The sequence below is a fragment of the Microcaecilia unicolor genome, chromosome 8 (genome assembly GCF_901765095.1).
Source record: "Microcaecilia unicolor chromosome 8, aMicUni1.1, whole genome shotgun sequence".
Lineage (NCBI taxonomy): Eukaryota > Metazoa > Chordata > Amphibia > Gymnophiona > Siphonopidae > Microcaecilia > Microcaecilia unicolor.
In genome coordinates this window covers 218962893-218979101 of record NC_044038.1, presented here as the reverse complement: position 1 = coordinate 218979101, position 16209 = coordinate 218962893, and the positions used below count along the sequence as shown (strand labels likewise).

The following is a 16209-nucleotide window of genomic DNA, read 5'->3' as shown; positions in this document are numbered from 1 at the left end:
AGGGCGATCAGTGCCGGCATAATACCCAGATAGGGTGGTCAATGCCGGCACTATATTCAAATAAGGCGGTTAGTGCCATCACTATATCCAGGATAGGGCGGTCAGTGCTGGCACTATATCCAGATACGGCGGTCAGTGCCGGCAACATATCCAGATAGGGCAGTGAGTACCGGCACAATATCCAGACAGGGCGGTCAGTGCCAGCACTATCTGAATACTGGTGCTGCTCATCGCACCATCTGGAAACCTAATCAGATCAAGTTAGTAAAGCCTATTTGCTCTCCTAACTTTATCTGGATAATTATCCGATTCACAGATGGACTATCGCCACTAACTGGAGAACTCCAGGGGTTGCCCTCACTCTGCCCAAGGACTGGCCCAGCACTAACCACATAGCACCAGGCTGGAATCATTTTCAGCAGCATTATTGGTGTCTGGCCCTTGTCAGCAGCACTTATCCAAGTGCCAGGTGCTGCTACTTGGATAAGTGCTTTTGAATATCAGGCCAATATTTTCCAGACTAATATTCTGCTGTATATAACATAACCTAACAATACAATTTATACTCCGCAGTCGACCTCATGGTTCTACGCAGATTACAAAACTAAAAAGCTGGACAATCACCAGGAATTACAATAATTAAAATAAACTAACAGCAAAAATCTAAACCATTTCTACAATCAGTCAACCAACTCTCATATATAAATTGGGCTCCGGTACATAACTTCCGTACAAGACTTAGTCCCTGAACGTATGCAATCTTCACAGCCTGCATTTTTACCAGTCATCAAGGATTATTATAAGGCACAGAGGCACCTGTAAAATGTGAAGCTTAAATCCGTCACCTTAGAAAATAAAATAACAGAAGGTATCATTTCACCACATGCAAAAAGCATTTTAAAGCTGTAAATCAACTTGCGAATGTCAAGATCAGCACCAATCAAAACAAAATGTATACATGGAAGAAACACACTGACACAGGAACAGGGCAGGGCACATATTTATTCTTCAATGTTGTTATGAGCACAGGAAAGGTGTAGGGGGTGGGGCTATTGCAAGTTAAGAGAATAATGAAGAAATACGTTAGATGTAAAAACCACAAAACCTGATAGTGCACCACTGCAGACTAGCTGATGATCTACCCCGAAAACAACGCTGTTCAGCGGCCAGCAGCAGCTCAAACTATTTTACATTTAGCAGCCAGTTACTTAGCCAAATCTGTGTGGATTTGCTGACATGCTTGGATATATTGCTTCCAAGTGGATATTTATCAGAATTGGAAAGTGAGCAACTGATAAGACAGCTATGCACAAATGTCTCTTTAGAAGGAAAACAGCCTTACAATGTTGTAAGCTCCCTTCACTGCCCCCAGCAACAGAAATACAATAAGCATGCACTGACAGGCAGGTAATGCCCCAGCTCAGATACAAAGGGCAGGAGTAGAGTTGATGATTGAACTAGGGAGGGTTTTATATAGCTGTCCCACTTGCCTGGACAGTTATACAGGAACTGGCCACTGTTCCCTCTAAGCTGAGCAGGAATTCTCCAACTGCATTGCTACCAGTAGGGGGGTGGTGCTAGGGACAGGCAGGTTCCTGAAGTCCTGCAGAACTTACCTGTCCCTCACTATTAAAAATGTGATGGTGAAACAGCACCCCCCCCCCCCCCCCAGCAGGACTGCAGGTGACGGACTCAGCTTGGAGGAAACAGTGATACTGGCCCTACATATCAGCTGTACCTGGATACCTTCTGGAAGCCGGGCAAGACCTCGATATTCAGTGCTGGTGTCCAGGTTAGGCTGGTGTTTAATATCCAGATCAGATTCAGCTGTCAGTCAGCACCTTAAAAATCGCTGGCTGAATATCGGGGGATAATTTTACACATAATTTTAAATACACTTGTACCTGTACGTGTGCCTTTGCTTTTCTTCATTTTCTTTCATGTCTTCATTTAACCTCACACTGTTCTCTTTAACTTTGATTCTCTTCTCTCTGCAGCCTATCTCCCAGGTTCTCTTTCCCCCTCTCAACAGTGTTCCTATTCCCCTCTCTATATGCCTCCTCATTTCCCATCCCACAATGCCCATTTCCCCTTCCCAAGCATGTCTTCTACAATCTCCAAGGGTATCAGCTCATCTCATCCCATCCTACCATGACCTTTCTCCTCATAATATCCTCCTGCTACGTCTTCTGGACTCTTCCTCAACCAGGCAATTTATCTCATGTATATTCTTCATGAGTTTTCTGAAAATCTGACTAGCTGAATTAATCCCAAGGCTGGGCTAAGACACACTGGTCTATGAGAAAAATGTTTAGTAGACCTCACCCTACCTCCCATGTCACAATATTCCTTCATCTTTGAACCCACCTGTAGGAGTCTCTGCAGCTCATTGTATCGTGCCCTGAATCCTCCTGGTCCTCTTCAGAAACCTTAAAACAAACCTTCTTACTACCCCCATGTTCAGACTTATCGATATCACCCTCTTCCATCTCCTCAGTGGCTGGAGGCTCGCATCCGTCCGACTCGGTTGGCTCTGTTATGGTGGATAAAAGCCTGCAAAAGCAAAAAGTAGAATCCCTTTGGTATTTTATATCCCAGGGGTGAGGGCACAATTCAGTCCTACTGTTATATGCATGAATACACTGCCTGACACACAAACACAGCAGACCTGTTTATGGATTGAAGATCTATCTATTCAATTCATTGTCCATAAAATATATCAGGCCAGCTCCTATGTTCAACAATGGCACCCATGCTAGCAAGGGACACCCAAGTAAGTCTCAGTCTATTCTGGCCTGTCTGACTGCATCAGTACTACTACTACTATTTAGCATTTCTATAGCGCTACAAAGCGTACGCAGCACTGCACAAACATAGAAGAAAGACAGTCCCTGCTCAAAGAGCTTACAATCTAATAGACAAAAATTAAAGCAAGCAAATCAATTAATGTGTAGAGGAAAGAGGAGAGGAGGGTAGGTGGGGCGAGTGGTTACAAGTCAAAGCAATGTTAAAGAGGTGGGCTTTTCAATCTAGATTTAAAGATGGTCAAGGATGGGGCAAGACGTAGGGGCTCAGGAAGTCTATTCCAGGCGTAGGGTGCAGCGAGACAGAAGGAGCGAAGTCTGGAGTTGGCAGTAGTGGAGAAGGGAACAGATAAGAAGGATTTATCCATGGAGCGGAGTGCACGGGAAGGGGTGTAGGGAAGGACGAGTGTGGAGAGATACAGGAGTAGGTTTCTCATAAATGTGCCTAAACATCAGCAGGAAGTCTACAGCCACAGACCAACATGAATGACTACTGGGTGACGAGTGTACCCTCTTTGCAAAAGAGCGCACACTCTTGACTTTCATTCCAGAATGAAGAAAAAAAGGAACAAAATGGACAATCCCATAAATGACATAAGACCCGATACAACATGAAAATTTTCTAGCTGCCTATTCCTATTTCTTGTTCTTTTTTGAACAATAATTAAAATATACGGAATAAGAGAAAGAAACATCCCAGTCTTTCTATGCATATCTTCTTGGTTTTCATATTCTTTCTAAACCTGCTTTTTCTCCTATGCTTTTATAATATATGGAAACCTAATATGATGCATTAACCCAAAAAAAGATTAGCATGCCAATTAGAGAATTGCACGGGAATGGGGTTAGTGGGAATCCCATGGGGATCCCTATCAGGTCTGCGGGGATCCCATGGGAATGGATGCAGGTCCTGCGGGGTTCCCGTGGAAGTGTAGTGCCAGGCCAGCCTACCTAGCCTTTCCTTGTGCCACGGCCACAATCTCCTCGCTGATCAGGGGGCAGGACTGGGAGGTTGCAAATGCCAGGCCCATGCAGGTGGTGAATGGCGATTGGCCACTGTGACCTCCCAGCCCTGCCCCCTGACGCAGCACCATCTTCAGTTTCCTTTCCTGCGCCATCTTTCCCTCCAGCAGTGCACACAAAGTACTGATCAGACTCAACACAGCGTCACTACTACTACCGTGGGACTTGCTGAAAAAAGAGGCACTGACATTCATGCAAGTAAACAAGAAATAATGCTGTATATTTGCATCTCTCTTTTTTTCTCTTTTTGTCTCTCTGGCGCTAACCCCGTTCCTGTTTAGATTGTTTGCTATAGAAGAATGTCGTGGGTTGTGTGGAGAGGCCAGTGTGAAAACGTGGTTTGTTTTCCTGTTCTTCCAGGGGACGGGTGAGGATGGAGCAGTAGCACACGTTTAGCGGTAGCTGGTGGGGATCTCAAGCTTGGCCAGCTGAAGATTTCCCCCTGATGGTAACAAAAGTGCTGCTCTCCACGATACCGGCACCTGAGCATGCTCAGTTTTCAGCGCATGCCTGCTGCAGACTGCCAGGGTGGAAAGAAGCGTTTTCCTGTCAGTTGAGATATTATTTGGTGGTGGTTGGGGGGGGGGGGGGAGAACACTTGGTGCCCACCCACTTCTTGCCTAGGCCCACCCAAAATCTGTTGTCTGGCTACGCCCCTGGGATTGAGGGGATTACTTGCGGGGAAGGGCGGGGATGGAGATTATTTGTGGGGATGGGCAGGGATGGAGGAGAATCCAGTGGGGACATTAGGGGGATAGGTGAAATTTCTGTCTCCATGCAACTCTCTAATGCCAATACACCACCCGAAGAAGACATTCTTGTGATGTCTATGGATACAGAAAGCATTTCCAGATTCCATTTGGTAAGATTGACTGTGCAAGATACAGTTTTAAAATGATGAAGGACTCACTTACTTATTAATCTGAGTAACATACTGCTTCATTTCCTTCACAGCAACGTCCAATTTGTTAAAGAGTTGAAGGTACGAATCCTGGATTTCCATGTCCTCCTGTTTCAGAAGAAAGCTAAGGCCCCTGTCATCCTGGTTGGCTCCTTCATTCTGCTGATTGAAGCTGCTATCCATCATGCTTCCATCTAAGTCCTCGTCATTTTCCTGGGTAAGACACTTCCATGATGGAGCAGCCAATGAGGCAATGCAGTGTTGGGTATATGACATTGGACTTAAGTTGCCTACTGGATATATAAAAGAGTTCTCATAGAAGTGGAAGTAAGCTATGATTTTAAAGATTGCTTTTTAGTGCTAAGTAGAGCTTAAGGCAACTTGAATTCATATACTTGAAACTTTCAGGACTTGTTTTAGAACCACGGGAACCAATCACATGTCATTAACCTGAGCATAGAACCCTTCCAAGGATAGCATCTAGAAGTCATATTTGTAAGAAAGAAAAGCAAATTTGTCGCAGGTTGCGATGCCTGTGTTTAGACCACTGCTAGATAAATATTGTTTCCAACCTGAAAAGCATGAGTGTGTAGGGGATGGTGGAGGGGGTGGGGGGGGGAGGCTTCAATTTCCAAGAGTAAGAGCAGCAAAAGTCTTGTGGCAATCGACTTTCAACCAATTTAATAACATCATTCAATGTCCTCACCTTGATCTGGATCCAGACCAAAGAAAGAATTCTTCCGTCCAAAGCGAATGCTGAATGACCTGCTGGTTGAGGTAGTGGTTTTGGGGTATGACACCTCCATGAGGTTGATGTGACAGTTAGTGGGACAAAAGTCCATACTGCTGAGGAGATGTGGCTCCGTTGTAGCCTGCTTGAATGAGGGGCTCACTTTTGTCTTCAGTTCTTCAGCAAACTGGAATGGAGATCAGAGATGAGTTCTTTTGTAAGGTCAACGCAATATTCCTGCTATAAGAACATCATTTAAAACAGTGTTTCCCAAGTCCAGTCCTGGAGTACCCCTTGCCTGTCAGGTTTTCAGGATATCCACAATGAATATGCATGAACTTGATTTGAATACACTGTCTCCGGAATATGCAAATCTCTTTTGTGCTTATTCATTGTGGATATCCTGAAAACCTGACTGACAGGGGGTACTCTAGGACCGGACTTGGGAAACACTGATTTAAACCAGCTAATCTTTCTTGCCACATGGAGTAAAACATTGAACTTGTGTGACTGCTAATTATATTGTCTGATTTTTTTAAGCTCAAAGTAGAAGTAGATTGTTAAATATGAAGCTAAGTTTTGTAAATGCTGAAAAGCAGTATGATCAGTCTCTATCCAAAATATGATGTCACATTTCTGTGTCTCTTGTACTTATCAACGCTCATTTTCAGTTCACCCATAGCTTGCAAGGTTATTTTCAAAGAAGTTTCCCTTTGAAGATGATTTGCCCAGTAGTTATATGTCTTCAAAGTTCATGTGAGCAAACTCCACACAGTGAAGTGCATGCAGGAAAGTAAAAATACACTTCCAATGCAAACCTTACCAACATCACCTTGGCACCATCTTTTTACCTTTTGGGAAAAGCACACACACTGGGGGTAATTTTACATCAGGGACACCACTAGAGACCTTCACAGTCATTGGAGACAGGGGTTGATTGCCATCAGCGGGGTGGGTGTTTTCAGGAGAAGTTGATGGGGGAAAAGGAGGTTGACATAGAGGGGTGGAATGGTGCCACGGGGAGGGGTGGGGAGGCACCACTGACCGGGGCCCTTTGCACAGGGAGCATGATTTTGAAGGCTGCTCACATTTCAATGTGGGAGGGAACTGTACATTTTCCCCCCTCCACATGCAGTTTTCTAAAATCGCTGCTCCCTCTAGACATGGAGGGATTTTGACATGAAGTCCTTCTCCTACTTTACAAGAAGCTCTACACTACACAACATTGTTATCCAGTATATTATTCAACCCCATCTCCATGAGTTGTTCCATGTACCTCTTGGTAACTGGTGATCCTCTTGCTGATGCTCTCCAGCTTGATGTCACAGATGTTCGTGAATTCATACTGGGGCATGGTCACTACAGCATTGCTCAAGGAGATAAGTCTCCTGCAGTTCTTCACAAACTGATTGTCATCAACAGAAAAGGCTTCCAAGACCTGAGGAGCAAAGGAACATAAGGTGACTGTGGTATTGTACCTCTGCGGGTCAAACCTGGGCCCTCAGTCAACATAGCAAATAGGGGTTAAAGGTGAAAGGAAAATATTTATTTACATGCAAACAATTGTGTGACCTGTTCTCTCCAGAGGTCAGAGATTAAAAAACAAACAAACATACAAAGTCACTTCTTATAGTCAGGAGCTCTCTCTGTTCCTGTAGGCCCATGGAACACTTGGTTGCCCGTCCACCAGGCAACCCAATCAACTTGTATCTTCATGGAATTCCCACCATTCCAGTTTCAATATTCCACACTTGGTCCTGCTTGGTCCTAACTTCCTGTGTCACACTGTCAACCAGGTTGTACGGTAAACTTATCCTACTGAAAAGCTGCTCCTGCTTCTGTCACTTACAGGGTAGCATTCCCAGCTAAGGCCACTCTTCTTCCCCAGGCTCTTCCTAGGTACTGCAGCCTTGCTTGCCAAATCCTTGGAGTTCTCTGCATTTGGGGCCTCGCTGATTTATTTAGCCTCAGGGCATTTAAACCTCTCCTTGCCTGAGCCCCCCCCCCCCCCTTTGCCTCAACAGGGTTGACCACCTTTCCTAAGGTGGCTTATTCTTAGCATCAGTGAGCAAGCACCCCCTGCTGTAAGGTGGCTTAATTGCAATATTAGTGAGGGATTGGTCTTCACTATATCACCCACTCCCACTCCCTCACAGTGACATAAACAAAAGAGGATTCCATGCAGCCAATAATCTTAAGACAGCTTGATTAGACATAGATCAACCCAGTCCTTGAGACACACCCAGTCTGTTTGGTTTTCAGAACACCAGCAATTAATATGCATGAGATATGTTTCCATACCATGAAAGCAGTACATGAAAATCTATCTCATCCATATTCATTATGGAAATACTGAAAATCAGACTGATTAGGTGTGTCCAGAGCAGGAGCGTAGCCAAACACCCAATTCTGGGTGGGATTGAGCCCCAAGTGGGTGAGCACGGAAACCCTGCCCCCGCACAGCATTTTCCTCCTCCCAGGCGATATGGCGCATCTATTAATTCACTCCCACCCCCCACCCACCCTGGTACCTTTTAAATCCTTCAGTGCTGGGCCAGCAGCGAGTAGCAACTCATGCTGGCTGCTTGCACTGGCCCTGAGGCTTCCCTTTGGTGCAACTTCCTGGTCTCGTGAACAGTGTTGTGGTGTATATCCTTATTCAGAATGAATGTGGTTGTTCCCAGGAGGAAAAGTTCAGATGGCGTTGTGACTTACACACATTATGTTCTAAAACAGTTCTTCTCAGTCTTTTTGAGGCTGTGACCCCATGATTAAGCCAAATAAAATTGTTTGTCCTTCCAGAGATGCAGAATAATGATGAACCTATAGAAAGACCACCCAGATTGGGATCCCACAGTTTGGAAAGCTCTGTTCTAAAGTGTAAGCAGATGCATAAAAAGTTTTTTAGTATATTTGCACAAGCCTCAGAGCAGGCGTCAATGTTGGTGGCTACTTTCCAGGAACAAATTTTAGAAAGGTACTTTTGTGCTCAAGCTCCCTTTCTAAAACAGGTGGAACTTATTGGGCTGCAATACAAATTAGCAAGATTCTTAAAAAATTACCCTCCACCAGTGGCATATTTAATCAAAGTGCATGGGTTGCATCTGCACCCTCTGTCAAGCCCTCCCCCCCCCCCCCCCCCACCACACCCATGCCTTAAAATCATCTGTGCTCCAGTTTTCGCCTGGGCAGCAGCAGTGGCACTCTGCCTGTGGCCTGCACCAGGACTTCCTCTCTGAATTGTCCCGCCCTTTCTGATGCAACTTCCTGTGTAGCGAAGGGTGGGATGGTTCAGAGAAAAAGTCTCGGTGCAAGCCGCAGGCAGCCTATGACTGCCGCTGCCCGGGCGAGGACTGCAGCAGAATTGATTCGGAGGGGGACTCGGGGGCTTGGGAGACAGGGGAGTAGGAGATGGGGAAGCGCAAGAGATGCACCCCCTGTTTAATATTCCTGGCTACACCACTGACCAGTGCAAAATATTTTTGAGAGCATTCTCCTTTAGTAAAGTAATTCTAAATGTGCAGAGCTAAAGGGCTGTACCTTTCTATCCAACCAAGCAGTATATTATTTTTCAAAGACCAAAAAAAAAAAAAAAGAGTGTCAGAACTTCACTTACGGCAGCTCCTGTTCATTATCAAGACTATAAATTTCCTTGCAAGACAGCTCACAACTCATGTCCATCCAGCCATGAAGTGTTGTGATGGGCAGAGAAAGATGACAGAGTAATTTACTACTAGAAGAACAAGGATATCTTTTCCAGACTGAGCTACCGGTTTTATTATTTATTTTTTTCAGAGCTATCATTTATTTTTACACTTTGCCTATATATCTTGAAGAGCTATATAAAAACGTGAAACGTAATTGTATAACAGACACCCACAGTTACGCGTGTGAACAAATGTGAAGTATGTTAGCACTTATGTGCAGGTGCCCTACGCACTATTCTATAAGGATGTGCGTTAGTAGTACTATAGAGCCGGATTCAGTAAATGGCACTCAAAATCCGTAATCGGGATCCACGCTCAACTCTGGGTACGAGGATTTACACCAGTTGAAACCAGGGGCTAAATTCTATATAGGGCACTGAATGACAGCCTAAAAGTTCAGCTCGGTTTTTAGAATACACACTTTAGCAGAGTCACGCGTAAACTGAGGGGTGTCCATTTGCACCACTGAAATCGTAATGCAAACGCCCGTACCTACATTTATGCACGAAGCACTATTATTCTGTAATTACGCATGTAACTCGAAACCATGCCCCCCCATTCCAACCCGAAAACACTCACGACCCTCCCACTTCCACGTCCCCTTTTTTGGACTGCAAGTAAATTTTAGGTGCTCGTGCGTTAGTGCCAATTAAATCTAATTTGTGCCATTCCACCCCATACAGCCCATGACCCTCCCATTGCTGTGCCCCCTTTTACAGGATACGTGTACACCCTAGTGGATTTCAATTAGCGCCAAACATTTCTTATTAAAAAGCCAATTATTAGCACTAATTGGCTTGTTAAGCAATTAAGTCTTGTATGCAAATCGTCTATGCGCGCTGATTTGCACGCACAACATTAGTCGCCATTTATAGAATCAGGGGGATAATACATTGTTAAACAGGTATGGCAGCATAAAACAAATTACTGGTAAAAGCAGCTTGCAGTCTGCTCTGAGATTTTTAGCACTGAACAATGTCTCACACACCTTGGCAGTTAGACAGAAGCAGCCCCGGGGCTCCACAATCTTCTCCAGTACGTAACCCTTGATCCCAGCCGTGCTGACGTATTCATACACAACCCCGTGTTCCAGATGAATGTTATCCACAGTCAGACTGATTAGGGGTGTGTCCTCTTTAATGATCAGCTGGGCGCCAATGTTCTGAATTGGATCTGGAACAACAAGGAATCCACTGGAAAAAGTTGCGTCAGGTAGCATAGCGACGAATGCTGAAAAACCTTCTGGACAAAAAAACTGCTTCATAGTGGAACAGGTGAGATATTTTTTTAATATCTTTGGGGCCCTTCTACAAATGGGAACTGGGATCTCGGCTTAGTGTGTCTTAATGTGGTGCTTTCCTGTGCTCTAACCCCTAAATTCTAAAATTGGTGCCTTTTCAAAGTTAGGTGCGCAGTTGGGCATGTGGTTAAAGAATAGGGTCAGTTACACATGTAAATTTATTTGGCTAAGTAGCATTACATTGGCACTTAATTGGCAATATGTATCAATACCTGGCATTAACAACCATTAATTGGTAATAACATAGTAAATGATGGCAGATAAAGACCTGTATGGTCCATCCAGTCTGCTCAACAAGATAAACTCATTATACATCGTATGCGATACTGTATATGTATATCCGAGTATGATTTGTCCTTGCCATTCTCAGGGCACAGACTGTAGAAGTCTGCCCAGCACTGTTCTTGTACTAAACGTTCTGAAGATTCTGGAATCCCAATTAGTAGCAACATTCCATGTAGAACCCCAAAGAGTAACATAGTAACACAGTAAATGACGTCAGATAAAGACCTGAAAGGTCCATCCAGTCTCCCAACAAGATAAATTCATTTTACTTGATATGCGATACTTTATATATATACCCGTGTTTGATTTGTCCATGCCTTTAGGGCACAGACTGTAGTAGTCTGCCTACCAGTGCTCTTGTACTAAAATTCCTGAAGTTAATATTGAAGCTCCTTAAAATTTACACTCCAGCCCATCCATATCTATTCATTCATGATCAGGGCACAGACCGTAGAAGTCTGACAAAGATAATTTGTAGTTACATGTGTAACTGACTTATGCCCCTATTTTATAAACCAAATACCTAATTTTTATGACACACAACTCCAAGGGGGGCATGGACTTGGGAAGGGGATAGGCAGGTCAGGGGTATGCCAAGCAATTAGGCACTAAGGGCCCGATAATCAGTTGGTGACAGGCAGCACGTTTCCTGTCTGCCGCCGCTGTTCAACTTGGATATTCAATACCAGGCTGCATTTAGCAACCGGCATTGAATATCTGGGTTTATTTTGCCCGCTTTGGGCAAATTCAATAAATCTGTGCGCACTTTTTCGAAAGTCTCTGACATTCCCCTGGCCACGCCCCCTTTTCAGATACATGCAGAGTTATGTGCTGTGCTTCATAGAATAGCATGTAGCGAGAGATGCACGCAAATTTTTAAGACCGCCAATTAACATTAATAATTGGTTGTTAGAACCTAATTAAAGATGTTTCTGAGCTAATTAGCCAATTTATTTGTGTGTGCATCTCTAAGTTTGGCGCAGAAATTTCGGCGCAATACATAGAATCCGGGGCTTAAAACACACCTTAATGCATACGCATTAGCTGGTTAATGATTCCACACCCATTCTCCACCCATGGCACACCCTCCAAAAAATAATGGCAGCCTGCCCACTCAGCATAGTTTACATGGGCACAAGCTGCTCCTACCTGCTTAAACCACGCTGAATATTGACATAAAAGTTTTAAAAAGTTAAACAAAACATTACAAAATCAGAACACACACATCAAAACATAAAACAAACATTTCTTAAACAAACAAGCCACTCCTGCCCACTAAACCCCTTTGGATACCTACCCCACAAAAATAAAGGACTCCTATTTCTTACAGTCCAAACTGATAAATTTTTAGAATAAAAATGCAGAGGTCTGTTGTAAATAAAAGGAACTTAAAGCATGTGGTTATTTATTTATTAAATCAATTGTGACCTATCTACTAGAAAAGGTGTAAATAGGAAGAGAGAGTATGAGACTCAGAGCAAGATCATCTCTGGAGGGAATGGAAGTTTGGACAAGTTTTCTCAGGATGGTCGCAACTTACAAGCATATCAAAGGGCCTTTTATCTGGTCCTTTCACATCTAGATTCCTGGGTACATCGTGGAGGCACCCACAATGACTAATAACAAGGTTTGAACCTCTAGCGTACCAACGGCAGAGCGGCAGAGGCAGGCAGCAAGGGGTTGCTCTGAGTAGTCATGCAGTTGTCGGCTCTGCTGGTCCCCTGCCCTCTCTGACATCAACTTCCTGTTCCGGGGCAGGGGACCAGCAGAGCTAACAGACATGCGACTGCTCAGCGCACCCACCTTGCTTGGAGGAGGGAGGGCGGGGGGACACACCTGGAGAAGGGGGGTGCTCCACCCCAGGTGGCAACTGTTAGGTATGCCACTGGTTTGAACATATTCAAAGAAAATGATTTTGTGTGCTTCAGAGTAGCTGAAGCTGTTGAATAGGGTGTCCACAAACTCAGCGTCAGCCACTTCAATAACATTTATAAATAGGGTAGGCCAGTTTATCGTGAATTCTAATTTATAAAGCACCAATCAAGTGATTGGCTTATGTCTAGGCCTTTTGTTTCCAAAATAACTGCTTTCTTGAGCAGTGATTTACCTCCTTCTTGTGGGCTGCAGTCCAGAGGCGACAATTCTGCTTCTCCGTTTTCAGAAAGGTCTTGTGTGCTGGTTTCACAAAGACTGCCATTGAGACACGCTTGGGACTCAGATTTCTGAGCTCTCTCCTCTTCCGCATCTTCATGTGCCCTATAAATCCACTGGGATGACCCCTGGAAAGACCACAGCAATCCTTAGGTCCTGACTCCAATGCAACATCTACTCGGAACAACTGACCGCGTTCCTAATTTTGGCTGTCAAGAATGACCATCACCACTTTGACAGACTGTCTCATGGTCCCACATATCAGTAGACTACAGCATATAACCGTGGTACAGCAAAATTTGTATACTACCGCTGTGCATAATTTTAAAGAAACAACTAGGTTATAAATATATTGACTGACTGCATAGTTTAAAAATACAGTGGTATAAATTTGTTGAGCAGTGCTCAACATTTAAAAGAACACTACTAGAAATTCTACCTAATGATATTTTTTGCTGTAAGAACAAATGGGGTATTGTTCAAAATTGCATCTGATGATGCAAAGTCCACAGGCAGTTTTTACACATGGGCTTTGCTGCAGTTTTCAAAAACAGCAGGTACTTATGTGTTTTCCCTTTAAAAAAAACTGCCCCGGGAAAAAGCACCCGCAAAGATCCGCGCTTGCTTTTTCTTCAGGTTTTATTCCCTAGAAAATAACATGTAGATTTGAAAATGGCATTTAGGCACATTATTTCCCACCTCCAACTTAAACATGTCAAATCTAGGCTAAAAACCCACCTCTTCGATGTTGCTTTTGACTCTTAAACCTAAACCTTCAGCTGTCCCCTATCCCTGATATGTCCTGTCTGTCCTAACCCTTATCCCTTACTTGTCCTGTCATAATTAGATTGTAAGCTCTATTGAGCAGGGACTGTCTCTCCATGTTCAAGTGTGAAGCGCTGCGTACGTCCGGTAGCGCTATAGAAATGATAAGTAGTAGTAGTAGTAATGTCCCCGGAAGATCTTCCCCTCAAATGTACTTTTAGCTGGTCAGCACTGTTCCCTCTAAGCTATTCGGGAGTCCTCCATCTAAAGCCCTGCCAGTGGGGGGTGCTGTTTCGCTATCGCATTTTCAATAGTGAGGGACAGGCAAGCTTTGCAGGACTCCAGGGAACCTGCCTGGCCCTAGCAATTGAAAACACAACACTGAAGCACCGCCCCCTACTGACAGCAATGCAGTTGGAGGATTCTTGGGTACAGTGCTGGTCAGGGGTGGGCAATTTTCAAAGAGACAATTAGTTTGTTTTAGTTTTACAGGGTAAAAAATGATTCCCTAAAAATCAAGAAATCAGTATGTTCCCCCCTTAGTGCATGACAGTCAAATATATTTATTTATTTGTTGCATTTCTATCCCATATTTTCCCACCTATTTGCAGGCTCAATGTGGCTTACATAATACCGTGAGGCGTTAGTCGCCTTCAATGAAAAAACAAATACAAAGTGATGTTATTATCAAAGAGGTTCATGTGTTACAGATACGTTACAAGAATCGTAGAGAAGAAGAGTTATATAATACTACTAGTAAAACATGCCCGTTTCTGGAGCAAATGAAACGGGTGCTAGCAAGGTTTTCCTCCCGAACCTCCCCCCTACCCACCCCTTCGGCGGTGTGAAGCCACTGACCGCCATTGTTCCGGACCTCGTCAACTGACGCCATCTTCATCTCCCGAGTCCTTGTTGGTTGTAAAGCCACTGACGCCATTGCTCCGCCCTCGACGTCATCACGTTTGACGCGAGGGCGGGGCCCAGACACAGCGATTTCGGTGGCTTCACCATCACGAACCCTTCGAACTGGAAGGAAGTGCCCGCAGGTACTGACAGTGACGTCAGTGTCCTCAGAACGTTGAGGGTGAGTTTTATTATATAGGATACAATATAATACTATATACTATATAAAAATAATATCTTTCCAGCAAAGGTACATTTGTAGGGGCCAATATGCAAAGGAACTTAGGGGGGGAGTTATCAAAGTGCAGTAAAAAGCGAGCTTTTAACATACCTTGATTTACCATGGGATTCAGCAACCTGTGGTATCTCAGTATTACAGGCTGCTGAATTCCATGGAAAAGTATAACCACCTTGAACGCATCAGGCCTGAAAGCTGCAGCTTGTTGCTCCTAGGTCCAATTTATAGAGGCTGCAGTGCTCCTGTAAACCACCCGTGCCCTTCCCCCTAATGAAGGCCACCCCCTGAATCCCCCCCATCAAGGACTCCCCAAGCTCCTCTGGATCAAGATCCCCCCCCCAAACCTCCTCCTGGATCAAAACCCCCTAAAGACCCTCCCAGATTGATACCCCCCCCAAGATCCTCCCCTGACCAAGACCTCCCCCAAAGACACCTCCCCTTGATGAAGGGTGCTGGGCAGGAGCAACCCCCCTTTGCTCATGTCTGTTCAGTGCTACCTCCAAAACGGTGCCCCTACTGATAGTCTTATGCTACCACCACTAGGGGTCTTAGATTGTGAGCCCTCTAGGGACAGAGAAAAGTACCTGTATATAATATGTACAGTGCTGCGTACATCTAGTAGCGCTACTGAAATGATTTGGAGCAGTAGCATATTTCTGTATAAGAAAATGCTTGCGCAAGACTACCACTAGAGACATCATTTTGGAGGCAGTGCCAAGCAGGCAGGGTGAAGTGGGATCGCTCCTGCCTAGCGCCCAGAGGCCCACCAGGTAAAAAGGGCTATGAGACCCTCTCTAAAGGGAGGGTTCTTTAGGGAAGGTTTTGATTGGGAGGGTCTTCGGAGGGGGTAGTCCTGATCTGGGAGGACTCTTTGAGGTGGGTCTTGATTTGAGGCTTAACAGGTGCAAAGGGCCCCCCCCCCCCCTTAACATTAGGCCCAGGAATACTGGGCTGCAGCTTTCAGGCCCAATGTTCCTGGCACAGTAAAATAACCCTAGCTGTGTTAAAAATGGCCTTAGAGTACAGGAAAAACATGCGCAAGGGTACCCAAGGCCACGTTTTACCACAACTTAGTAAAAGAACCACTTAGGGGTCCTTTTACTAAGGTGCACCGAAAATGGTCTGCGCTGTTGAAGACATGTGTATTGGACGCGCGTATATACATTTTTCCACAAGCCTACTAAAAAGACCTTTTTTGGGGGCCGAAAATGGACGTGCAGCGAAATGAAAATTGGCACGCGTCCATTTTGGGCCTGAGACCTCACTGCCAGCCATTGACTTAGGTGTAAGGTCTCACGCATTAGCTGGGCGCTAATCATCAGCACGTGTACAATGCTGATTAACACCCGGTTAGCGCCGCACGCCAGACATTTTCCAGGGCATGTAGTGGGCACATGTAAAA

At 44.8% G+C, this 16209-nt stretch overlaps 1 protein-coding gene across 2 annotated transcripts in view; it reads right to left on the bottom strand.

Moving 5' to 3' along the window:
- The window catches only part of PREX1 (phosphatidylinositol-3,4,5-trisphosphate dependent Rac exchange factor 1), a 378063-nt gene that overhangs the window by 67343 nt on the left and 294511 nt on the right, over window positions 1-16209 (bottom strand). The window contains exons 21-26 of one of the 2 annotated variants that reach the window (XM_030212317.1): window positions 12858-13029; window positions 10154-10338; window positions 6735-6896; window positions 5435-5645; window positions 4742-5021; window positions 2368-2553 (exon numbers count right to left, since the gene is read on the bottom strand). In XM_030212317.1, coding sequence (XP_030068177.1) covers window positions 2368-2553; window positions 4742-5021; window positions 5435-5645; window positions 6735-6896; window positions 10154-10338; window positions 12858-13029 — 1196 coding nt within the window. The remainder of the gene's footprint in view (window positions 1-2367; window positions 2554-4741; window positions 5022-5434; window positions 5646-6734; window positions 6897-10153; window positions 10339-12857; window positions 13030-16209) is intronic. The other variant, XM_030212318.1, reaches the window with a different exon arrangement.